Source organism: Aythya ferina (genome assembly GCF_964211825.1).
Source record: "Aythya ferina genome assembly, chromosome: Z".
In the NCBI taxonomy this organism is placed as follows: domain Eukaryota; kingdom Metazoa; phylum Chordata; class Aves; order Anseriformes; family Anatidae; genus Aythya; species Aythya ferina.
The window spans coordinates 30187395-30213899 of record NC_140299.1 but is presented as its reverse complement, the minus strand read 5'-3'; the positions used below and the strand labels follow the sequence as shown (position 1 = coordinate 30213899).

At 37.6% G+C, this 26505-nt stretch overlaps 1 protein-coding gene across 5 annotated transcripts in view; it reads right to left on the bottom strand.

The window, feature by feature from the left end:
* The window catches only part of RIC1 (RIC1 homolog, RAB6A GEF complex partner 1), a 49619-nt gene extending 23403 nt beyond the window's left edge, over positions 1-26216 (bottom strand). For 3 of the 5 annotated variants that reach the window (XM_084504306.1, XM_084504308.1, XM_084504307.1), the window contains exons 1-4: positions 25840-26213; positions 15359-15466; positions 9855-9931; positions 242-349 (exon numbers count right to left, since the gene is read on the bottom strand). In XM_084504306.1, coding sequence (XP_084360432.1) covers positions 242-349; positions 9855-9931; positions 15359-15466; positions 25840-25980 — 434 coding nt within the window. In that variant the 5' untranslated portion in view covers positions 25981-26213. Of the gene's footprint in view, positions 1-241; positions 350-9854; positions 9932-15358; positions 15467-25839 lie in introns of all 5 variants that reach the window. The other 2 variants (XM_084504310.1, XM_084504309.1) reach the window with 2 other exon arrangements.
* Between the last annotated feature and the right edge of the window lie 289 nt (positions 26217-26505).

Here is a 26505-nt window from a genome sequence, read left to right as displayed (position 1 = left end):
CCAAGTACAGTAACATTCATAGTAATATAATGCAGTACTGAACATAAACATAGCCTTTTCTTCATGTTTCTACATACAAACAGTACCAGCACAGGCAAACACAGAAAGAAATAATTCCTAAACAGCAATACACTTTCTCAACTTCTTAGGCTTACGAGAAAGTTTTTTCCATCCCCTTCCTGTTTCATATGAAAATTTCTCATTAGGAGAAATATTCTAAACACGTGATTATTGAGCATACCTTGTGATAGAAGCTTGCAGATCCAGCACTTTCTTCATTTCTAGACTTAAAGAAGGAGCACATTGCTCTTCTTTATAATGTGGTGTTCCCTTCAGATGCGGACTTCCTCTAAAAACAAGGAAAATATTAAAATTGAAACAAGATGGCAGTCGAAAAAGGTAAGAGTTAGTTTTACATTTCTCACTGACTTTTTGCTTTATATTCATCTACAACCTGCCACAAGGAACACTTGATATGTAGAACGCAATTGTAGTGGAAAAAGCGTAGTCATCCTACATGCCTAAAAGGAGTAAGCAAGCAAAATAAGACAGCAAACAGATTGTGAATGCTACAATAGCCATCTCAAATTCATTCCTTGCCAACATGCATTACAGATATTTTAGACTGAAAAATACTCATGTTTCTTCAGTTCTTTTTGCCAGATCCGTGTTTATACTATCAATTCATCATGCACAACTCAATAGGTAGACTTTATTATACTAATCTGTAAGACTCTTTCCCTCAAGCAAATTAACAATACATTTATAGCCTACCAAGAGAAGAAGAAAGATGACGGAACTTCCTTAAAACTGACCATTACACTTTATCAGCTTCTAAACGCAGAAAGATGTATTTTTCTCTTTTTACATTTTGCATTTCATTCTCTAATGAAACTCAGTACAGCATTATTAAAGCATTCCTTATTTATCTAGGTGTCTATTTGATGTGCCATGTGTTTGGCTAATGATTAAAAGAACAAACAAGAATCCTGAACTATCCTAAGTATTGTGACATATATGACCCAGTGGTGAAATGAGCATTATGCTAGTAAACAACACCAAATGTGCATGAAAAAGGCACGGCAGACAAGTTAAGCATTTTGTCTAACATCGTTAGTCAGAAACACATGTGTACACAAATCTACCTCACCTTTACTTAGGTTTTAAGAAAACACTATCAGCAGGGTAGCCAATGCAACTACCTAAGATGTGGCAGAAAATTAAGCAGCTGCAGTTTTTGATAAGTTTGATAGCACAACAACACCTTAATCTCCTTCCTGCCTTTCTTGATCTCAGATGGTGTCAAGTGCCTTAATTCCACTACCATTTTATAACAAAATGTAAAATTTAGATCATCTGTTCTTCAATGGATACAACATCCTCTTACACAAAGCTATACATACGCTAGCTAAGGTAAGACCAAAGCAACCTCTGACAAGCTGGAGTTAACAGACATAAAGAGTAACATCTCTTAAGAAAAAAACACGGTGACCATAAAGTCCAAAGGAGGGCCATGAGAATGATCAAAGGGCCAGAGCATCTCTCCTAGGATGACAAGCTGAGGGAGTTGGGGTTGTTCAGCCTGGAGAGGAGAAAGCTCCAGGGACACCATATGGTGGCTTTCCAATACCTAAAGGGGGCCTACAGGAAAGCTGGGGAGGGACTCTTTGTCAGGGATTGTCATAGGACAAGGGGGAATGGCTTTTAACTAAAAGAGGGGAGGTTTAGATTGGATATTAAGAGGAAATTCTTCACTCAGAGGGTGGTGAGGCACTGGAGCAGGTCGGCCAGAGAAGCTGTGGATGCCCCATCCCTGGAGGTGTTCGAGGCCAGGATGGATGGGGCTTTGGGCAAATTGGTCTGGTGGGAGGTGTCCCTGCCCATGGCAGGGGGTTGGAACTGGGTGGGCTTTAAGGTCCTTTCCAACCCCAACCATTCTCTGATTCCGTGATTCTTGTACATTTCTGAGACCAAACCCATCTGCTCTGGCTTGGCATCTTCTAGAATCAGAGAGGTCACAGATAAAAAAAATATAGTATACAGAATTAATTTATCCACATCTGTCACTATCTCCAAAGGTATCATCCTGAAGGTTGGAGAAGGGGACAGAAAACACCCAGAAACCCCCACGTACTTGAATGCATGCCTTTCAATCTATGCAGTCATACAGTTCCAGACAGTATAATCACAAGCAACACAAAAGGACTGCAGCTTATCAAGAGTCAGTGTTACAACAGAATTTTGTAATGAAACCACAAAAGGTGAGAGAAAAGCATGGTGTAATATTTCACTGTTGCTGTTATGTGTATATAACACACCACACAACATGAATCTTGTAACTCACTGAGGTACATAACAAAAGTATAAACTCTGTTTCTGCAGAACACAAATTATAAAACCAGAATGGGAACGCCACAGTTTAGTATTTATTTTTTTTGTGTGTGTGCTGAAAGAGAAACTTCCATGGGGGCAGGGTTCTTCTTCTTTAAACACCTTTGATAAAAATAGTTTGTAAGACTATTTCAGTGTTTTCAGTTTCACAAGCTAGTTTCAGCCAATTTGTTACTAGCTGCAGAGAATATCTTTTGCCACTGTGCCCCTGTTGTCACGATTGAAACTCAATGTCAGGATTTTAGTTCATTGCCTATGATTATGTCAAATTCATCAATTCAACCTATACCCTTACTATGGGTTCAGGGGTTGTACAATCCAAAGTACGCTGTGTTCATACAGTCCACATCTGCATGAGTCAGCCTTACTAGTTAAGCTACTTTGACCTTTAAATGAAGAACGTGCTCTGCTGACGAAGGCAGGAAGGAATGTTTGGTCTGCCTTGCCACATCAGCATCTGCTACCGTTGTATCCAAATTTTAAGTAACTCTTTTACACAAGAATTGAGAGGAATGGACACATCAGGGTGACCAACTAGCTGCATGTTGAAACAAATGTAATTATTTCACTTCTATATTTATTTCAGTAGGTATGTAAAAACATTGTCATAAAGGTAATGAGTTTGTACTTGAAATGACAGGGCAGAAATTTTAAGTGAAAAATCTTTCATCTGTCCCTTAGTTTCAGAGTTCAGTCTTAATTCCCATACGTAGCTGGAGGGTTGTCAAAGCCCCACGTTTTGATACTTCATACATTAAATTTAAAAGATATTGGCCACATCTGTTAATATAACTAAACCTTTGAATAAGTCTATTCTCAATTCTGAGTGCTAAGAATCTCCCATTGCATCGCTGATCCAAGAAAAATATTTTAAAAAAGCAAACAACAACAAAAATATACCGAAGAATCATTTCCTACTATTCAATTTAGAGATGCTTGGGAAATAATTGATACTCTTTATTGGAAAAGATGTTAACACCTGAAACCGTATTAGAACATATTAAAAGTTGAAAACATGAACAGTTCTGAAACAACTTTTAAGAAGTTGCACTATGAGCTCTCATTTCCTTACAGCTTCAGCCTTCTGACCTCTAAACCTACGAATCTCCACCAGATACTGCAGCCAGCCACCAGCAGATGAAATATGTCCAGCTTAATCCATAGTTATATGCACACAGATCACCAAAAGCTGGACAAAACTTTAGAGAGAGCATATGGATACAACTATAAAGAATGAGGAAGGGTTTAGAAAGGTAATTCTTTATAGAGCCTTTTCTACCAAAATGGGTAATATGTTCCTGTGGTTTGAGAATAATAACCAGCTAGCATATTAATCAACTCTTCATTTTCAAAAGTGAAATGGTTTAACAAATTACCCAGTTTCAAAGATTTCTTGATGACATTTTAATCCTCCTGAACCACAGCCTGGGCTAGTAAGTGCCATAATGCTTAATAAAAATTCTGCAACTAATCTAGTTTTAAATATACATTATCTAACCAAAGCCAAAATCATCTTTGTTGTTTTAATAGGGAAAAAACACACAGTTAAGTTTTAGCACAAACTGAACTCCGAAGAAAAATTATTTAGTAAGTTAATTAACTGTACACCTCATCAGTTACCCATGTAGAGTTGAAAGTTCAAAACATTTGTACACTCTAATCTTAAGTCCACTGAATCAGGCAAAAAGTCCTCAACTGATGAGGTAATTTATGGCACCTATAAACAGACTTATTATAGGAAAGAAGAAAGGTTTGAAAAATGCCAAAAATAAGTAGGACACGAATACTCTAACCAGACGTACAAGCAACAATACAAGAATGTAAACTGGCATACAAACATTAACTTGTTCAAGTACCCATGGTGGTTAGAATACAACATCCATTTTTAAGCTTATTAGCCACAAAGTTTTTTTTTTCTTTTTTCTTTTTTCTTTTTTTTGTTGTTTTGTTTGTTTTAAGGCAAGAATATCCTCAGCATTAAGCGACTGCACGCTGTCTCTTCACTGACAAATCTTGTATTAATCTCTTTGCCAAAACTCTAAACAGAAATAATTAACAGATCAACACAGGGAAGCCTCAGTTGTGACGCTGTTGCACATCTCTTCCCTATGACACGATTTATACAGTACCTGTACAAATCCCTTTGGGAAATCCTCAAAGAAATATTACCATACTTTGCCACAACTTAAAATGTTACAAGCGTGCTTATGTGCACTGCCACTTTTCTTAAGCATATCACTTGTGGAGATTAATTATATTTTACCATTGTATTATTTTATACATACATATTCTTCAAGTTTTATTTTGTTGTAATTTTAGTAATATGGTGGTAAAATTAGAGTAAACTAATTGAAGCAGGACTTTATACTTGTGTTCACTGCAGGGAAGCATCCCAGTACGTGGGCTAATAGCCAATACTTGATTCTCTTCCAAGTCTGCTACGAACTGGATCAAAGATTTTAAGAGCTGGAGCAGTTGCAGACTATTCTGGCTCAATTTAAAAAACAATTGTTTTTTTTTTTATGCTTTTAGTGTCCTGCTTGATTTGTTAGTCTAAATTTTCACTCAGCATTCACTCCAAGAACAAGCTAGCAAGTCCTAGCCAAATATAAGCAGAGCCAGAAATATTCCCTTCAAGAGAACAATTTCAACTCCTAACACTCCTAAAAATCTTTTAAAAAAGTTTGACATACAAACAAACAAAGCCAACAGTAACAAAAAACAAAACCAACAATAACAAAAAATACAAACACCCCCACTATCAAGTGACTCCAGATGAAGTGTAAAAAGTGTCCTTTTTTGATCTGGAAAAGATACTCGGAATTCACAGAGAACGCTGCATTTCTGATGTATTACTTTTATGACATTAAACTAATTTTAGCTTTTACATAAAATGTGGATAACACTGAACTGGTCAGTTCCTTAACCCTTACATTATCTACATCTAGATACAATATCAAGTACATTTCAAACCAATTAAACTCTGAAAGGCACAACATATCTAAAATTTAAGAATTGCTCACTCAATCATCTTAAAGTACATAATGAATTCTCAATTTCATAAGATCTATGACCTCAGGTATTGATAGAACAAATTTAGAATGTTTTGTAGGCTGTAGCTTCTCTAATCTTGAATTCCAACACTTTCATTAAAACACCAAATTTCAGAATATAAATACCATTATGGTAGGTTGATAAGAAAAGGAGGAAGTCATGCCAAATGGGCATTTTTCAACAGGAAATCAATTTTCCTAGATTCCAGTTCCTGTCTGGTTTTAAACAAACAGTAGCAGCAAGGAAGACGCGTTTTTTTCCCTTGGCTTACTTTCCAAAATCTGATTATTTTACATGACTAAAAGATATGGGAAGGCAGAGACTCTTGCATTCAGACAACGAGATTTTAGTCCCAATTCACACTTTAATCAACACAGGCTTAGTAGAAGAGCTAAACTGGAAGAGAGACTTGGCCCTAAAAAGAAGTGTCATAATCAGATATACTGCAATGTGTATTGAAGCATAAGCAGCAGAAGTGTTTCTGTCACTTCCCACTACTTCCATGCAGCTTTTTTTTTTTTAGGCATTTGTTCGAGCTGTACCAGCAAAAAAAAAAATTTGCATGCATAATTGCAGTTTACACAATAACTGTATGCTGGAGTAGTTCTATTAACATTTCAGTTACAGGCAAAGTCTTCTGGATTATCTTGATCAACAGCTATATATCATAACAATTTTATATTAAAAACAAATTAAACAGGAAGGACTGTATCTCTCTCCCAGAGGAATGAAAGAGGTGATTTTTATTTTCAGTGACACCTTTGGTCCATTTCTTCAAGTGAAGGCTAAACCAGTATTTGGACACTTCAACTACCAAGTAAATTCTTAAGCAATTCTTTCAAAAATACTAATGCTTTAAAAAGCTGTACCTCTACTGCACCTACCAGTGTCCTACAAGAGAGGAATACAAAAACCTAAAGTTGAAAAAGTTTATCGTACATATTAGCACCTTTTTTTTTTTTTTTATTTATTTTCAGTAAGATATGCGTGTTGTGTTTATATGAGAGCTAAGCTGACAGAATAATTTGAACACAACATTTCTTATTTTTTTTCAAAAGTTATTTTTGATCAAACGTAAACACAAGCTCAACTTCATAATACTGCTTAAGCAAGAAAGTCTTGCTTCAGGATCCTGGTGAAGAGCTGAGGATGTTGCTGGTATGCATTTCCAGTACACCACAATCTCAATATGTTTAGCTGCAACACACAAGAGTTCTTTTCAAGCTGAAGGTGTGTTAAAAGAGTTTTCCTTTTGTTTTATTTTTTTTAGCCATGATGTTTACCCTCTATGACTCAGTCAGAACTGGCCATTATTACAGAACTGTTAGTAGATATGGACAGACCGTCAACACTAAGCAGATTTTCAGAATTTTACAAATTACAGCAAGTACAACTTTTAGGAGCACTGACACAAGTGTGCCCATTAGCTAGAAACAAAACAGAACTGATAATATTCTATAACATATCTTAACTTTCCAGTACATTGTGGAGATAGCCAAAGAGAAGAAAAGTAGAGGAAAAAAATACTTTACCTAAAATATGCGAAGTGTGTGGTCCTACAATTGAACCTGTTTTTCATCCATTTCACTGTTTCTAATGACTTGTTTCTAGCAGTTGATAAGACACAGTCCTACCATACTCATAATGCCAGGACAGCCTTAAATCTTCCTTTTACTTTGCAAAAATCACCGCCCTTCCACTCACAGATAACTTAAATAACTATGTAAGACAGAGCTGGACAAGCCAGAATTAATATCTGCATGACAGCTACAACACAACAAGCAATTCCTTCATCACCAACTAAAGAGAATCATCACTCAAGTATCACTACTAAATCCTGCTAAAAAACAAAGCTGTAATGACTGCTTCCTTGCACTCATTGCTACTTCAAGGTCACCAGTTTCTACTACCAAACCTCCATTATATTTTATGAGAGCCTGTAAGCTAAGCTACTAGAATCCAGGGAAGGTAAAGAAAGGAGAGAGGCAGGTTTAGCTTCTGCATGGGGTCAGCAACCTGGCTCAGCTGCATAATGACTACTGCCAACATAAAGGAAGGAGCCAAGAACATCCTGCTACAGTGGGACAAAACAGTAAGATGACCCCTTTCATACACCATACAAGTCAAGTACAAGCCCTTACAATGACTTTTCATAATTTCAAAGTTAACAGAATGCATTTTTTAATACTGTTCAGTCCAGTAGAAATGAAATCCAGTGTTTCACTGAAATAACCTACTCTTTGGAAAACAAACATATCCTAAAAGAAAGTTAGTTTCAGTCCAGAGATTTTGGATTTGTGTGTCTGTTCTTTTTTTTTTCCTTCATTTGTTTGTTCAATATTTGATCTACAAAAACGAAACTACAAAGAACTACAGAAACTGTCTACAAGACAAAGCAATGCAGCTGCACAGAAAATTCAACTCCTCATAAGAGCTTACAGAAATTTGAAGTTAATCACAGCAGATAATTCACACACAAATGCTATTGGGTTTATGTCTTTCTTTTGATTAATATAATCAGAACAATGGTAATGTTAAGCAGGTTTTCAAAATTGAGAGCTAAATATAGACAGTCTAGTAATCCCAGTAAATTCAGTGAGATCATTCATCTTCTTAAAGTTAAGTCCATGAATTAGTCTTAGGAGATTGTGAGCAACCCATCATAAACACTCTAGGGACATTCACCTTGTCCTTTTCAGCCATAGAAAAAGCATTATATCCTTTTGGCTAGATAAACACATCTAAAATATATTGCCATTCAACACACAGCTCATCTAACAGATACTTTTTCATAAAACATACACTTTTAGGTTTACAACAAAAAACATTTAATACTTTTATATGAAAGGTAAACTAACCAGTCATTAACTAACTTAACATAAACTAACAGCAGTCATTAACTGCTTAATAGATATTTTGAAACCTGCCTTCATGTGTCATGTCTAAAATTTTTTAAGATTTATTTCTTGCTTACTGCATATTTTATACAGACTTCCATTCAGTTTTAGATTTTAACAGTTGAAAATTACATTCCCAATGGAAGAGCATAATTGTTTAGTCTTCTGCTTTATGTGCAGCTGTAGATATTCTACTATTCCTTTATTCAACAGGTTTTTATCAAGTTAAATTTCTCTTTTCTTCCTTCTTTTTATCTGATGACTGTAAGTCAGATGTGAAAAGTCAGCGTCAAAATCTGTCTCAGAAAAGACAAGTAATGTAATATAACTTATCTATATTGGTCTTAAGTTTTTGGAAAACAGACAAATATGGGAAACAGTACATTCCACTTAATTTCAGAGCTTTGAGGGCTGTTTCAGAGGCAAAAAGATGCATTACAGTATTGTCGTACACACCATTTTCCACTTAATGAAGCAAGAACTAATTCAGTTTGAAATCATCTACTAGCTGCTAAGTCATTTCTTCCTATAAATACTTGTAAATGAATTGAGATTAAAAAACCCAGATCTTCACAAAAATTAAAATTTTAAACATTAATGATTTAATAGTTATTTTAAAATGTTTTCCCCTTATGTGATATCATCAGTTACCCAACACTCTTCACAAATCTCTACTTGCAGACACCTACCCATCAACTTTGTTTAAACTTGTTATAAAAACATGAAAACATACATACACCATAAAGGAGCATTTCACTGTTCCTCTGGGCAAATTTGATCCTATCAATGACTACAGATTCTACCCATGTGAACATACAAAGACACACAAATACACCCCTTAAGGTTTTCATGTCTCCTAAATATTTTTCAGTTTTGCCAAATCACATTAGAACTCAAAGAAGTCAACCACAAACATATCCAATGTGATTTCACTTTACATTTTAACAAAAGGAATGTATCATGTGGTTCAAAATAAGGAAAGTAAGATAATGACAATATAACACATTACAGCTAAAATATTTGCATATTCTTACTAAGAACAGTTCATATGCTTTCTTTGAGAATTCCTTCCCTCTTTGTTTCAAAAATCTCTAAGTTATTACAAAGCTGGAGGGAGGACAGGAACCTTTAAAAACCTGTACCCTAGTAATTCCTAAGAAAAATGATTTATTAAACTGAACTATTCTAAACTAACTATTAAGGCTTGTGACAAATCAGGAATTCAATAGACTGCCTTAAATCAATTACAGAATTAGATGATTTCAACCCTGGTATTTAGAATTTTGAGAGCTCATAAAATTGACCTAAGGAATCCTATCAGTGAACAGCAAACCAAGTAAATCAGCTTCCTTCTGAACTGATTACAACTCATGAGAATGGTGCTCCATATACGTATCAATGTTTAAAACACACACTGGACGAATACGTTTTTAATCATATTATCTGCCTAGGACTTGTCTGGTTGTATTTTTCCACATTGTGGAGATGCAAAAGAAAGCTTAAAATACTTACTTTGGATACATTGGCTCATAAAGATACTTGTCTCTCGCTGATGGAATTTCAAAAAACAAGATGTATCCCTTTGCAGTCTGAAAGAGAAATACTGATAAATATACACCTGGTCTAGAAGCATGAGTAAAGTCTATACAGATTCTTTTAATTTCTATGTATGTCTCACATATATTAAGCACAAACATACACTTGTATCAACTTTCAGACATATTGAAAAAAATGGTACTTTGAAATTCATTCTAATTAAAATCCCTACTACCCCTTAAAATCCACTGAATGGATCACTCAGAACAGAAAGAAAATATGAAAAAAACATTGTGGATGTATGTGTCCAACAGAGATTTCCCCAACTCGTATAGATCTAAATACATAAGATCAGACAGCTACAGCAGATATTCAGAACTGGGGCACCTAATTATCAAAAGGAGAAATGAGCCTGTAGAAATGGCAACTTGTGCTTTGAACAGGAGAGAAGGAACTATGTTCTTGCAAAGGAGAGAGTTAATGTAGTAAGCATCTAGTATTATGTGTCAGGCCTTCAGAGCAAAACTTCCATCTACTTGAACGCAGATGGACATAACAGTATCACAGAATGGCTGAGGTTGGAAGGGACCTCTGAAGATCATCCAGTCCAACCCCATTGCTGAGCAGGATCACCTAGAGCACACCATGCAGGAGGGCATCCAGGCAGGTTTTTAATATCTCCAGAGAAGGAGACTCCACAACCTCTCTGGGCAACCTGTTCAGTGCTGTCACCCTCACGGTAAAGAAGTGCTCTCTCATATTCAGCCAGAACCTCCTGTGCTTCAGTTTGTGCCTGTTGCCTCTCATCCTCTCACTGTGCACAACTGACAAGAGACTGGTTCCATCCTATTGTTACCCTCCCCTCAAATTTGTACACAATGATGAGGTCTCCCCTCAGTCTTCTTTCTTCCAGGCTAAACAGGCCCAGCTCTCTCAGCCTGTCCTCATACAACAGGTGCTCCAGTCTTCTAGTCACCTTCGTAGCCCTCCTCTGGACTCTCTCCAGTAGCTCCATGTCCCTCTTGCACTGGGGAGCCCAGAACTGGACACAGGACTCCAGGTGAGGCCTCACCAGGGCAGAGTAGAGGAGCAGGATCGCCTTCCTTTACTTGCTGGCAACACTCTTCCTAATTTACCCCAAGATCCCATTGGCCTTCTTGGCCATCAGGGCACAGTGCTGGCTCATGGTCAGCCTGCTGCCCACCAGGACTCCCAGGTCCCTCTCTGCAGAAGACTGCAAAGAAGGTAAGCACAGCCTCTCGCTGTTAGTCATCCAGGTAGGTTTTGAAAAATTCTCCTGTCAAACAGTATCTTTAGTTATCATAATGCCTTTTTAAAATCTTCCAGTGCCTGAAAAAAAGTTTTACTATAATCCAATACCAAGTCACATTCTGTTATTCTGGAAGACTGACTTTAAACTACTATGCTATTCAGATAACGAATATAAATCATTTAGTTATCAGATGTTCCAGTCATCAGTAGAAGCTGATCGAGTGTTTGTATAAGCACAAGACAAGCAGATGACCAGTAAGGTTAGTTGTTCAAAATTAATATATAAGATTTGTTTAAAGCACAAATTTGACCTTCTGGCAAATACATTTCAGTTAACCAGTAGTTCCATACAAATATTTTAATATGAGCTAGGCATGTACCTAAAGCACTATTACTAAAAGACAAGAAGCACCGAAATGCATAGTTTCAAGTTGCTTTGCAAGGTTGGTTTCCTTTTCCGGGAATAAAGGAAACAGCAGTACTTGTTAGCTTACTTTATCAGTTCACAGAAGCCATTTTTTACCCACTCAAATATTTTGCTTTATTGCGAAAGAAATTTCTTTCAGTTTCATAGAAGTCAAGAATATACTTAGAACACAACTGTTTTCATTCAAAGCAAATATTTTTCTTATGCAAAACTAAAATCCAAATGATAATGGTCATCTTGAGACAGGTCGAAATTAAATGGAAGATTTTCCACGTGCAGCAATATCATGTTCAAGCATTATGCAGTAAAGAAACATGCTCATTTCTAACATCTTTACAAGTTCTTTCCATTACATCATTAATTATTTAACCTCTAAGTTACCTTATACTGGAAGGAAAAGTAAAACAATACTGTGAAGTAATCTTTATACTGATATTAAGGTACAAAGGCCTTAGCTAAATCCCATTCAAAGCACAACTTGCTATTGTTACAGCTTCATTTCTAAATTGAACCTCTAATTCCATGAATAGCTGGCTGAAATGCAGAAGCATTCGACCATGCACTTGTTGCAGATTGATTAGGGAACATGTGACAGTGCTGGTTACTCCAGTGAGTTTCACTGCGTCACAAACATTTCTAAAACAATATAAAAACCTATCAGAATGAATATGATCAAAGTATAAACATTCAGTGCCTTGCAAGAGACGTCACTACACGGTTTCTCATATGCTACAGTACCTAATAAAGCTCTGCTTTAGCTATGGGAATGCACCCTGAAGAGTAGCTTGTATCAGAGGACTGCCCACACCAGGGGAAAGACTAAAACGCCTGGGATTTTTCTCTACATTTAAGCATCTTGATTCACTTCACAGGTTTATTGAGGTAGTAGAATTAGCTACTATGGGTGTATATACTAATCTAGACAGTAACAGTAGTAAAATTACAAATACACCAATATGAGAGAAGAAACTCTACAATACTGGGAGGGTGAGGGAGTGGGGGGGGGGGGGGGTTGAGTTTGATCCTGGTTATTTTCTACCAAAATCAACAATATACGAATGATAGTGAATATGTGATAGTTCAAAGCAAGACAGTCAGTTTAAACATGTGCCAAGAGTTTAGCAGTAAAAGATACTATTAGTAACAGAAGCTAGAATTTCTAGAGGATGAGTGTGGGAACTGCTTAAGCTTGTTTAACTGCATACCATTAAAGCTACCTGAGGTATTTTATAATGCCTCATGTGTTAGATCAAAGTTTGCCTTTAGTACAATAATAATCACCTCACAATAAACGCTATGAAGTAATTTTTTTTCTGAGATTCTCGGAACACTTTGGCAGAAAGAAAGAAAGAAATAGCACTGTGGATCACTGCCCCTAACTCCCAACTCCCCTGCCCATCATTGGCACTTAAAAAAAAATAGCTAAGTGGTACATTTGCTAAGAACATAAAAAAAACTTCTGTTCACATTTGAAAAACAAAGTACAATGATTTTATTATTACACACACAACTACAAACAATAAATTCAAGGGCACAAGTAACAACAGCTAAAAACTAAATCACTGAAAAGCTTTCAAATTAAGATGTTTAAGCTATGGCATAGGACTGCACTAATAACTTCAACAAAACTAGAAGTGTAAAATATTTTTTTTTATTTATTAGCTAGCCTTGCTACCAGCTCCTTCACTTGTTCCTATTAGTATTCTCCTTAAGGAAAAGTCACAAAGAATGGACACAATACCTTTTCTGTTGGAAAGAAGTGCATAGTTTTAGTTGGGGACAAGATTGCCATGCATCAGCAGAAACACCTTCTTAATTAGGCCTCCCATTACTGCCTTTCGTCCACTGTCTCTCTATAACAAAAATATCTGCGTTTCTATATCTGAGTAGTCTTCTCTATTTTAAATTAAACCTCATATCTGTTTTAAATTAAACCTCATACATGTTTCAACAGCTTACTAAAAAAAATTGCTATCCAAAGCTGATGATAAAACTAGTATAATAAACATATTTGTCTACACTATTTGTGTGTATATATATATACACACACTCTCAGGAAATGCAATATTAACATAAGAAACACGGATATTAGAAAAGTCGTGACAGTTATTTTGTAAACTGACCATTTTGAGTTTTATTTTGTAAAACTTAAGTTTACAAACAGACTTTAAGTTTACAAACAGACTTTAAGTTTACAAACAGACTTTAAGTTTACAAACAGACTTTAAGTTTACAAACAGACTTTAAGTTTACAAACAGACTTTAAGTTTACAAACAGACTTTAAGTTTACAAACAGACTTTAAGTTTACAAACAGACTTTAAGTTTACAAACAGACTTTAAGTTTACAAACATTTACAATCTGACGTCACTTGGAGAAAAGAACACAATGCTTTTAGCTGCAGAAAAACTTAAAAGTGCGGTAACTAAACGGGTAAAAAATAAAGCTAGTCCGTATGTTAGCTGAACAATAATGTCTCTTCAGCAAATTGATCCCAATATCACAGGAAAAAATAATATACAAACTAATTAAATTTAAAAATCTAAATCTCTTCTGAATTCCGGCATAAAGATGTAATTGAAATGGGTAGTTCACTTGTGACTATATTCTGTGTTTTAAAAATCAAAGAATTATTTATTCATTCATGGCAAATGCTATAGAATTCTCCTTCGTGCCTTTACTGGTAATTATTAACACATAAGATCTGCAGATAAAATCTTACACTAATAGAAACACTTTCCTGCACTGGTTTCATCAGTTCCTTTTAGGCAGTTTAAACATTCTAAATCAACTACTGATAAAAGTCTACCCCAGCATTATATACACAAAAATGGGATCACCAGCAGTTTAGCTGATTTGAGGCATGAAGGTAATGGTAGAGGCAGGAGCTATTCCATAAACCATCTGGTATTTTCCACTATAACAATGCCTGATTGATTTAAAAACTCCAAGACACTACAGGCATCATTGTAAGTACAAAGAGTGGTTTATATCAGGAGATTAAGTTACTGTACCAAACAATTACAGTAGCTACTGTCCAATTTGCAATTCCACATGCCCGTCTTCTGATGGATAGTTTTAATGATTTCCGTCTTCCACACCTTCTCACAGCAACAGCCTTGATTTAAAATGCTATTAGAATTAACACACCTGAACTTAAGACCTGGTCAAAAGTTGCAAGATACTGTATTCTGACTTCTGAAATTTCTGCTCCCACCTTTACTGTGACTACCTTGCACCTCAAAATTACTTCTGAACACTGGAGCTCAAATAGTCCACTCAACTTCCGTGAGCACAGCACTAGCAATGAAACATGACTAAATGTTTTATTTTTATATGCAAGACAAGATTTCATCTTTCCATCCACATTTTCATCCACTTAAGACACCTTTCTGAAATATCTGTAAATCCTATTTATCAAGCTACACATGCTTATGTCACCTAATTCCTTAGTTATTTCTTTTATTCACATGCCTCTAAATTCCCTTTTTATTTGTGATCAGGTTACTAAAATAAAGTGATGCTACATCAGCCCTAGTGAATACATTAAACATCATTTTAATACAAAGAAACAGTTCATTTTTAGGGGTAAAAATGTACTAAAATTACTTTAAAAAGCTTCTATCATCCGAAAACACATTTTGTACTATTACGTATTTGCACACAATAAGTATCAGTCAAATGTACATACTGTCTAAAGATTTCTGCAAGGAAACTGGTAGTAAAGAACTCTTTACAACCATTTAACTGCAATACATAAAAAGACAAAAACCCTACTTACTGAAACAGCTATCATGGTGCTGTCAGGCCGCCATTCTGCTTGTTTGTACGGTCCAAACTGAGAAGCTGCTTTTGACAGTTCCTTGTAACTCACAATTAATACACTGGGCTGAAAGAAAAAAAAAAAAGGAAACACAATAATAATTACATCTTATGTCTAGAAGGAATGCAAAATATAAACAGTTATGTTTCCTTACCAATATGTCTCTCTTGAAAAGAGAATTTAAAAGAATAATGAGTATTTGACAATGCATAATACGATTGTGGTTTTAAAGAGAGTCTATGGTGAATTCTTGCCACACTGTCATTCCTAATCTCACTCTTTTAAATAAAGGGTACTTGAATAAAACAGTTCATTTGCCCAGAAAAGCGTCATTACAGAGTACAAAAGTAGATTCAAGTTACACAAAGGATAACTGATGCTTAAGATGAACAATCGTGTCTCTAGTAGGTTCTAATAATGAAAAGGACTGTCAAATTAGCTAAAATGAAACATGCTACATAGAGGACTTAGTGCAATCTATCTGTATTGTTTCTACTAAATGGATGGATCACTGTATTAAATAGAATGATAACCAGAGAACTTGTTTTATATCTCTTCAAGAAGAGGTTGCCAGAAATCATGCAGAAAAAAAACACATCTCAAGTTCACTGCAGAGATTTTTCATATGAGACAACTGTTGGCACCTTTCTTCTTGGGAATGGAGAGCTCTGGAGTCCTGAGGCCCAGAAAATGCTACCAAAGGCACCAAGTCTTCATTCCCTTCCTTGAAAACAATTTAGAGCTGTGATATAAAAACCTTATGGAAGGGTATCTTTTCTTGCTCCCATGCTTAGAAACAGATCTTAAATATATTTACGGAGTAAGAATGTTTGCACTTTTGTGCTCTTGGACCAGTAACAGCTTTCAGCTTAGATAGGTATTCCCCTGTCTGCTACCCTCCACCACTGGGAAAGAGGGAAGCAGAAAGATATGTGCTTATACATCAGTCAGATCACAACTGCACTTCCTCAGCCTTCAGCTAAATTAAACAAGCCATGCTTTTCGTGAAAGAAGCTCCTCCCCAGTGTTGCAGTAGATGAACTTTCCCTAACCATTTAAACGCTGATTTTTCTTCAGAACTTTAGCAGCAAACTATGTACCAACAGGAGCACACTTCTCCAGCTGCTGGAAGGGAAAGAAAAGGCTGAGTAACAAACACTTTGCCAAAAAGAATTACAGATACACTTGGCAACGCTCATCACCTGCCATGAGGTCCAGAGGTGATGGCAATTTACTATTGTTCTTCGTCTACTAGCTCAAATGGCAAAAGACGGCACAACAAATCTAAAATGATTAATTCTACCCCAAAATCATGTCTGTTTGCACCATACCCAGAACTAGGAGCGTATCTAATACCATCACATTTGGAATCAATTGCTTCAGTTTCCCTTAAGAATAAGCAGAGCTACAAACAAATTAGTACGAAATTAAGTAATCAAATACTTTCACCATGCATATAAATTAGGAGTTCAATTAATGTCACATAGGCCTTGGTTAATGCATAGTATAACTTTGCTTTCTGTAAGCAGTACCATCACTTAAATTTCAAATCCACATTGAACCAAATTACCAAAAATAAAGTTCAGTGATTACACTGGAAAGTATAACAAGCAAACTAAATCTTTACTGTAAGAACTATTTACACAGGCTTTTTCAATTCAGATGGCTTCTTTTGCAGCTACTTGCAAATCAAGTAAACAAACATTAAATAGACTACTCTTAGCAAAATCTTCTTGCTTGTTCTTCTAAGTACATAACCCTTCACTGCTTGACTTAAACCCAAGTGAAATGCCTTAGATAAAGTGCCTTGTGACAGCACAATCATGGTGATCTGCGCTATTGATTGAAACCAACCTTTAAGCACTCCTGTGCTTCAAGCATTTTAGCAGCAGGCAAAAAATGTTTCAGAACCTCATTAATGCACAACAATTTTCTTCCTATGTTCTTACTTTTACAAAACATAATGACGGTATTTATACTGTAATGCTCTTGAGACATTAATGAGAAAGCTGCTATTATACCTCAGAATCTGGAAGAACATTCTACTTACATAGCAGCTGTAAAATTTATACAAAATAGACATCTAGATTCATTTCATTTTGTGTTTTGCAGAGGAAGAATAAAGATGAAGAGAAAAGAGTAAAGAGTAAATTAGGAGTACATATAAGCATTTTGGATCTTTTTGCAGATTCAGTAGCTTTCTTATTAGCAAGCAGTTCCATTTCTAATTCAATAGGTCCAAAAGTCTACCTAGCTAATGGTTAAACTGTAATTATTTCACTAATGCAATTTATTTCCACATACAGAAACTCAAAAAAAAAAAAAAAAATCCATCTTCCTCTGTGAAGAAAACACCTGACATACAGACTTTCACTCCGTAGGTTTACAGCACAGCTACAGTGCAACCTGCTCTCCTGCTCTGCTCATGCAGGAGAAATCGAAGCAGCCATTTTACATCTGAAGTCATTTCTTACCGAAAAAAAAAAGTGACTTAACTTTTCTTAACACTAAAGGTGTAAGAACACAGAATTCTGTTTTATAAACATGAGTCTATCGGCCTAATTTTAAGTACTTGCCTCAAGTGAAACAAGCCATTCAACACACATTTAAAAAAAATAAAATAAAAAAACAGAAGGGCCTAGTTAGTACAATACCTTTCTCTAGTTAGTTTTAGATAATTAAGTCACAGTCTGTACAGAAGCAGTAGTTTAGATTTCGCTACATGAAGTTTTTCCTAAATTTTAACATTTGTTTCTGTTGAGAAAATCAACTCCATATAGCAGCTTCATAACAAACCACACCAAAAAAAAACACATGGAGTTTTGTCCTCCTCGCATTTATGCGCCACCTATTAAAAACTAAAACAAATCTAGTTAAGCACAACTGTAATCAAAGTCTCAGATAAGTCAAGCAATTGATTCTCCTTCTTTACAATGCTTAAAATTTCCTTTCACTTGAGTTTTAATGGCTGAGTCCCAACTTTTCAAGAAACTGGTGTTTCAAGAAACACAGGAAGTGACCTAACAAAAAAAAAAAAAAAAGTTGTTCGAAAAAATGATTTGTCTACAGGACGAAAGTAAACACATTTGTTTTTTAAGGAAGTAAAAACTGAAGACATTCTGTGCAAATATTAAGCAATTCACTCAAACTGCAACCTAAAACTAGCAAAAGCTTTCCGAAATAGATGAGAAGCATATCTGGCATTTCACAATCTGCTGCAGAGAGTATCTAGCATTTTGATATAGTACGCTTTGCCTCTCAGGAAGGAATATAAGGTCAGCCAAAACAGAAGCCGACACTCACTTATGAATAGAACAGGGTGGGTGGATGCTCAAAGGACAACAAAAATGAAGGAGGGGGAGGAGAAGGAAAAAAGATAAACTTAAAAAGAATACACTAATATCATCACCAAAGAGTAAACAAATTCTCCAGTGTGCTCCAGTATTAAAAAGAGGACAACAGAATACTATTTCTTGTTCCCATAGCTTAATATACTGTATCTCCTTCCTTTCTTGTCCACTACTCATCTGTCTTGCCTCCCTCCTCCACCCTTTCTACAGGTCCCCTACTCTGAAATCTTTGCTTCTCAATAAATACTTCCCATCTTAAAAAATGCCCCCCCCCTCCAACCCCCCCCTTGTTAAAATTATTTATGTCAGACTATGACAGCATTTGTAGCCAGCAGATGAAAGCAAATTTGTTTTGGATGACCAATTCTGAAATACAGGAGCTACATCATTTATAAAACAGTAATGCAGCAAACCAGCTTAAGAGGCAAAGACACCTAATTCAACAAACTACTTTAAAACCCCCTTTGATTTATTCTAAGTTGTTGAAAGATTGTTCAGTAAGAATTCCTTTGGATTTCTGACTGAGAAATACGAACTCTTCATCAACAACAGGCCAAAACAAAACAATACTACAACAAATACACAGTGAAAGTATTTTAAGTGTGGTAGTTTTATTTAACTCCACCTGCCAGAATATACCGTATTTTCCATCTCCTTTCTTTAAAGGATAAATAATCTCATTAGACTGCATCATATGAAGTGGGTTTTGCGAAGAGATCTATCAGGATACACAAACCCTACATCAAAATCTCTTTGCATGCTAGACGTGGGTTATTCCCGGTTTACTTCTCCAAACACAAGCATTCCTTAATATGTGATGTGAATGCACACTGAGCAGACATTTAAATCCCGAACTAAGATGTGAATGCTGCTCCAAACTGGCTGTCTTTAAATAGCACAAGTAGCACAGACTTGAACAGCAACCCTCACAGGAACGAGAGACTGTCTTTAATCGAGGTGCTTAAATGCATTAAAATAAAATAATACATCAGGCAACTGGAGAGAGGTACAGTCATTGTTTGACAGAATATAATATAATGAAAACAAAGGTTTTCCTTAATTTAGGAGTCTGTGGTTTGACTGCTGCAGGCTAATGGCAAATTGTGCACGTAGTACATTTAACATGTTAAGTAGGTCAGCAAATACAGTGTAAAACTACTGGACTAAATTTGAGAATTAAATACCTAGCAGCATCTTTGGATTCAGATACTGAAGCCTGTTAGTGTTCCTTAATTTTCAGTCGCTCTCTTAACACTAATTCACTTGAACTCATAGTGAAACAGAGAAAGAGCAAGACAGGAGCACTGCCATTTATAGTCATCCCAAAAATTAATAGAACCATGAAGTAACACTTTCTCTCAAGCTTGTAGATGTACCTGTCAGACATCAGCAGACTCTAAATTTTTACACAAAACAAAGAAGTAGTTATTCTAGTCGTATTAAATATGGATAGCAACACTGTATCCTAGGCAAGGATAGCAATGTCTCAGGCAGTTTATAAATTTATGCTCAAATGCTTATGCATGGCAAAAAAAGTTACATGAATTCTTAAAAGTAGTGATAAAGGTTTACAGAATCTTATCATTTCTGTTGAAATAACTTTGCAAAGTTCTTTCTTCAAAGTTCTTTGCAAAGTTGTGGATGTTTTGCCTAGCCTATACACATCCAACACGTTCAACTCCAAACCACATTTTTTTCTGCCTTTTTTATTCTAAATTTAAACCCAGAGGAACTTGATTTTTTTTTTCCAGCACAAATAAGTTACACAATCCTTAATACCTTCTTTTCTTTATTTTATAGGATTTTACTCCTCAGTTCTCCTCCATCAATTCACTTCTACCAATTTACTTACGGAATAATTTTTTGCATTTAAATTATAGTTGCCAAACACCAAATATCTCGAAGACAATCAGCCTCCTCACAACTGCCATGTCTAGGAAGAAATTCTTATGTGTGCTGACAGCATGCAGTGGTACCAGCAGCTAGCAATGCAGTATCATGTACATTTTTTCCTTCTTAACAGAAGCAGTAAGAATCCTGCATGACCATAGAATAATGTCAAGCCCCTTACATTCTCATCCTCCAACAATTCAGTATTCTAAACTTTAACATTTAATCTCACTCAGAATCAGGAGGCAATTTCTTTCAAAAACACAGATGTTCTGTTTTGTCTTACAAGACAAATCTTTCAATGCAGTATTAGGCTGTAAGCACAAGACAAAAATCAAACGTACACTGTTCCGATGAGCTTACAGTCTAAGTGACAGGCTGCAAGAAAATAGACCCAAGAACTGGTGAAACTGCACATTGTATTTTGTCATTAAATGACTTGTGCTCTGCTTTTAAGGCTGAAGCTTCATAGGTTTATAAAGTTATAAAAGGTTAAATGGAGAAAGAAGAAGTATACACATTTAAGAAAGGAAAATTCATTGGTAAGAACCACAAGAAGAAAAGAATACAAAGTATGAATAGCTACTTTGTAGTTAACACAAATACAAGGTAGCGGTAAAAGAACTTCTAAAAATATGGTTAATCAGAAAAATATCACTTAAAGCTTTAACTGAGTTTTAAAAAGCTGCATAAAGTTTAGAATCAGCAGAGTATCCATTCAAGAAGCTAACACGCACAACTCCCAGTGACATGCTTCACACAAGCTGCTGTCAAAGAGCAAAAAACAAAGCGCATCAGAACCATCTAGCAGATGACAGTCACTGCCTCTCACAAGCTAAAGTTTTCGGTTAATCTACTGCTCAAAAATGTTGACAATATGAAAGGTCATATTCTGTAGATTTTTGCTCTTCCCATGAACTATCAAGTGCTTAAGTTTAAGTTAAATAGAACTCTGTGATGAAGATCAGATTCACAAAAGCTCTAACATGATCTCTGATCTTGTACTGGCAAACAACTTCATGAGCAACTGCTTGCAAAGTCAAAACCCACAGCTGAAGATGTTCTTCTTTTCACTGAAGTAATTCTACAATGTCTTTGAAGGGTCATCTATTTGATATTAACATAAGATAAACCAAAAAACGGTAAAGATGTGCTGAATATTAACACGGGAACTTTGTATTTCATGGGACAAATTCATCAGTTTAATAGGTATTTTCTCTCTCTTTTTTGTTAATTACCTAACCATAAATACAACTTCATAATACGAGCAACAGCACACCCAGCGCTCTTAGTAAAGTACAAATAGAAATGGCCTTCTCAGACCAGTACCAGATGGGTATCTGTAAGAAGTCTGCATTTCAGAGGTTAAGTTACCATGGGGAAAAAAAAGCACAATAGAAGAAGCAAGACATGATAGTTTGCACTGATGCCATCTGTGCCATACTGTTCACAACAAGCAACCCCGAGCATCACTAGGAAGACGTCTGTTGTCCATTTTCCAATCAAATTTCAGATAAAATGCTACAGATTGTATCTCATCCTCCCTAGGAAGAGGCCACGTATAGTATTCAGCAGTGATATTGCTTAGAGTTCTGAGATGAATGTGTGATCCTGGAAGCAGAGTTAGTTTTTTCTTTTAATAGCCACCTGTAATAAATAAGATAAAAGAAACAACCGCACCTTTTTTTTTTTTTTAAAGAGTCTATTTACATATCATATTAACTATAAGCAGTGGTGTCACAAATAACTTCTTTTATACTGTGCCAAAATTCCAGGTTGGAGAGAGCACTTCTCTAAGGGAAGCACAGATCCCTGTTGTTTTCAATTTGTTTCAAGCGTGTAACAAGCTCTACTCTAACACTGAACCAGTTAGAGACTGAAAAGAGCAAGAAGAGTGTGTTAGAAGGGTTGCCTGAACATAAACTAATTCAGCATTCAGAACAAATAGAGATTATTCTGTCATCTGGGATTCTGGAATGTATGTTTTCCCATAGGCTTACAGTTCATTTGAGTGATATTCAATGTCAGATTATCACCAAAAAAAAAACAAAAAAAAAAAACAGGAAAGTTTAAAAGCAAGGGTAGATGTAAATACTAAGTTGGTAAACACCTAGGTAGTTAAGAAATTTTCCTCAAAATGAACAGCTGAGCAAGCTACTTGGACACCACACAACTTGCAAAACTGGTTAGTTATGACAGGCAGCCCAACCACCTCCAGTAGTTTTCATTAAATATTCAGGGCCAGTACTTATTACTGTCACAAGCCATTTAAGATTAAAGAAAGGAAACGCTGAACTATATTTGGTACAAGTGTGCCATCAGACACTATTCCTGTTCCACTTACTTTGCTGTTCAACATTTACTGGGGGAATTCGACTCCACACCTCTGTCACATCTCCTCCTTCAGCCACACACAGCTTCCCTCAGTATCCAGAGTCCTGTGGGTGAATATCTAGGATTCACCGAACTGCCTCAAGCTCTTACTTCATGAGATAACCAAGCTGATCTAAAATTGAAGGCCACGCTGCTGTCAAAGGAGTAATGCTTTCAGTGAGCCAAGTACAATGCTCCTTTGATCCCTCCATGAGCAGAAAAAAAAGCAGGTTTCTATTTGTTCAGCAAACTGAACAGCCTCATAAAAGCCAACACTAGCTCCAAAAATACAGGTCTAAGCAGGAAAGATGACAACCCTTCAGACTGCACAGCTGCCTCATGAAGCCCTCACCTCCAGTACCCAAGCCAATTAACTGCCTCTTTTTAGCATTTCAGAAAGTTTCTTTCATGAACTGAAGTTTCACATTTCAAACATCCAAGTACTTAACTTTAGCAGAACAAAAACTCCTCGACAAGCTTTCCAATTCTGTTGATGAAAACAGTTTCATTGGCTTTCAATGTCGATTAATCTTCTGAGGTACCTAAGCCATAAATTTCTTATGAAATACTGAAGAAAGCCACTTAGATAAGCTGTCTCCAAACTGGGAGATGTGCCAGACAATCCACTGGGGAGCAAGAAAAAAAAAAAGTTTATGCCACTGACAAACAAAAATTAAAAGTATTGCTTATTTCATCTTTATCTTTTTTAATTTCTGTTTTGTGTCTGTTTTACAGCATACGAATAAGTATATTACTCAACACACACAGTTTGTAAGGAACTATACACACATCGGGGGTGCATGCCCAAACATCTTTTATCAGTATCAGCATGCAGTCAAGTCAGTTCGCCACTCATTAGTGGTCTTTGTATCCACAATCCAGCCTCCCCCTTCAAAACAAGGTAAATCATCTGGAACTCAACCACACCAGGAGAACTCCATCTGTTTTTACACACATCATGTAAATCAGCTTCTAATCTTATCACCTATATGGCTTCCAAACCAGAAAACAATCCACACTTTGGCGTAAACATTCCCTAATGCTCGGTCTTAACCCACAGCAGATGAAAAGGAGCTTTAAACATTACCACTTCACTTGAAACATACACAAGACTGAATATAAGTTCACAAGCCTGAAAGTATTTCAAAGGGCCCCTTGTTCTTGAAAACCTCAAAACAGTTTCAGCAGCCTCACATCCTTATTCTTACAGGAAACCTTTCATATACGTTTGAGACAGTAATAAGTCTTAACAAGGACATTAGCTTAAAGGCTTTTCCACTGCGCAAAACTGAATTAGTTCAACCTGACCAGAACTTTGCCTTGTTCTAAAGAAGATACTTCTGACAAATGGTAACGTTTTCTATAATGTAAAAATTTTGTTTGTTTCAAAGAAATTCAACATATGACTTTAATAGTCACCTGATTAAAAAAAAAAAAAAGAAAAAAGAAAAACAACACACTATGTTTAGCAATAATACAAAAGATTCTCATAAAGAGACTGCCACATTTTATAGTCTAAACTCAGTTACTGACCAAGTCTGGCAAAGTCAGCACGTTCGTTAAAAACACCCATGACACACTGGAACCAGAACGGGTTGAGAAATTTTTAATGACCTGTAAGTTTGCTCAGCCTTTTTTTGCAACAAGTGAATTCTTCCAGTGTCCTGCCTCTTGCCAATTATACCTTGTTTAACATTTCAAAACAAGCCCAAACTTGTAACATAATGAAGGCAGTCCTCAAGAACCAACCATAAAGCAAACTGCCTTCTGCACAATAGCACACATCTACAGAAGCACTCTACAAACCTGTCCTCATTTATATATTTTCCCAGAAAAGGTCATCAATTGTGCTTCGTTGACAGCTACAACTACGGCTTTGACAGCTGGAAGACTGTGTAATTTACCTACAGTAGGTGCCATGAAGCTCAGGGACCGCAGGCCACGCGATGCTGTTCACACAGCACAGTTACTGGGCTGACACTCCCTGGCCGGATACTTGTCGAAGTTAAGAGACAGCCACGGCAGCAACCCACCCAGGAACCAATTATCAGCCACGCAGAGCACAGCAGAAAGCCAAGTGATGAAACCTCAGCATAAATCAAAACAGGGTTTTAAGGCTGTGACTGTTGTTTGATACCTTTCTACAGCAGCTTTCTAAAACTGGATTTTTACTTTTCTCTGAAATCCGACATGAACTCTGAAAATTATCTGGAGCCGGAGATATTTTTAGACAGAGAGGGAATTTAATTAGGGCAGTATTTTAGAAGATCCAGCATCAAAATTTGAAGTCAGCATCCCAGCTGTTTCATAAGACTGCGTCAAACCAAGCTGACAAGCAGCACTTTCATGCTCCCAAGCCAATTCAGAGCTCATTTAACGCAACGCATCCGATGCCAGTTACACACGGTCCCGGAACAACGGGGTGCTGCTGGAGCAGCGACTCCCAGTCAGCAGCCGCCTCAGTCCTTACGGCGTTCAGGGCCACAACGTATCCGACCTGCAATCGCAAAAAGTTATTTAACTTCTCACGGGTTACGTAACGGCGTGGCGCTACAGGTGGCTCTGCCTTGCCAGAAGCAGGTGCTGGGTGTGTTTCACGTGTGTGCGTGTGGTGTGTGTGTGTGCGCTTTGATATAAAGCGTAAAGATGAAGACAAAACGCACGGAGCACGTCTGCACAACCTGCGTTGCTGTGAGCACCCCTCCGCGTCAAGCTCGCCCGCCGCTTCACTTCGAGGCTTAAAAACAAATAAATTGATAAATACAGAGATAAATAAATAAACAGGCTGGGTAGGAGCCGGGGGGGGGTGCCCGTGCCCGCACTCACCCGGCAGTACCAGACGCTGAGCTGGGACGGGGCCAGCACGGCGAAGAAGGCTCTCTGCGGGTCGGTGCGGATGTGGACGGGCGGCTCGGGGCCCTGCAGCGGGCACAGCAGCCGCCGGGGCCAGCCGCTGAGGAAATACATGGCGGCGGCGGCGGCCTGCGGGGCGCGGCGGCCTCTGGCCTAGGCGGGGGGCAGCGGCGGCGGCGGCGCCCGTCAGCTGCGGGCGGTCACTGCTCCGAGCGCGGCCGTGCCGGCTGCGGGGCCCCCCGCTGCGGCTCCTGGCTGCCGCCCGTGGCTCGCCCGCCGGCTGCCGGCGTCGCTGCGCGGCCCCAGGCGGCCGCCGCCATCTCCCTGCCACCCGCCCCCCGCTCGCGGCGCCCCGGCGCTGCGCGGCGGAGTGAGGGGGGAAGGGGGGGGAGCAGGGGGCGGGGCCGGAAGGGCGGCCGCCCATTGGCCCCGCCGGCGGGCCCCGCGCGGATGTGGCGTCAGGAGGCGGGGGAGGATCCCGCCCCCTGGGGGGCTCCGTGTGCGGAAAGGAGGGGGGAGGGGGAAGGGGGAGCGGGGGTGTGCGCATGCGCATGCGCGTGGGGGGGCTCGGTGTGCTCAGCCTCGAGCAGGGCAGGCTGAGGGGAGGCCTCATGGCGGCCTGCAGCTCCCTCACGAGGG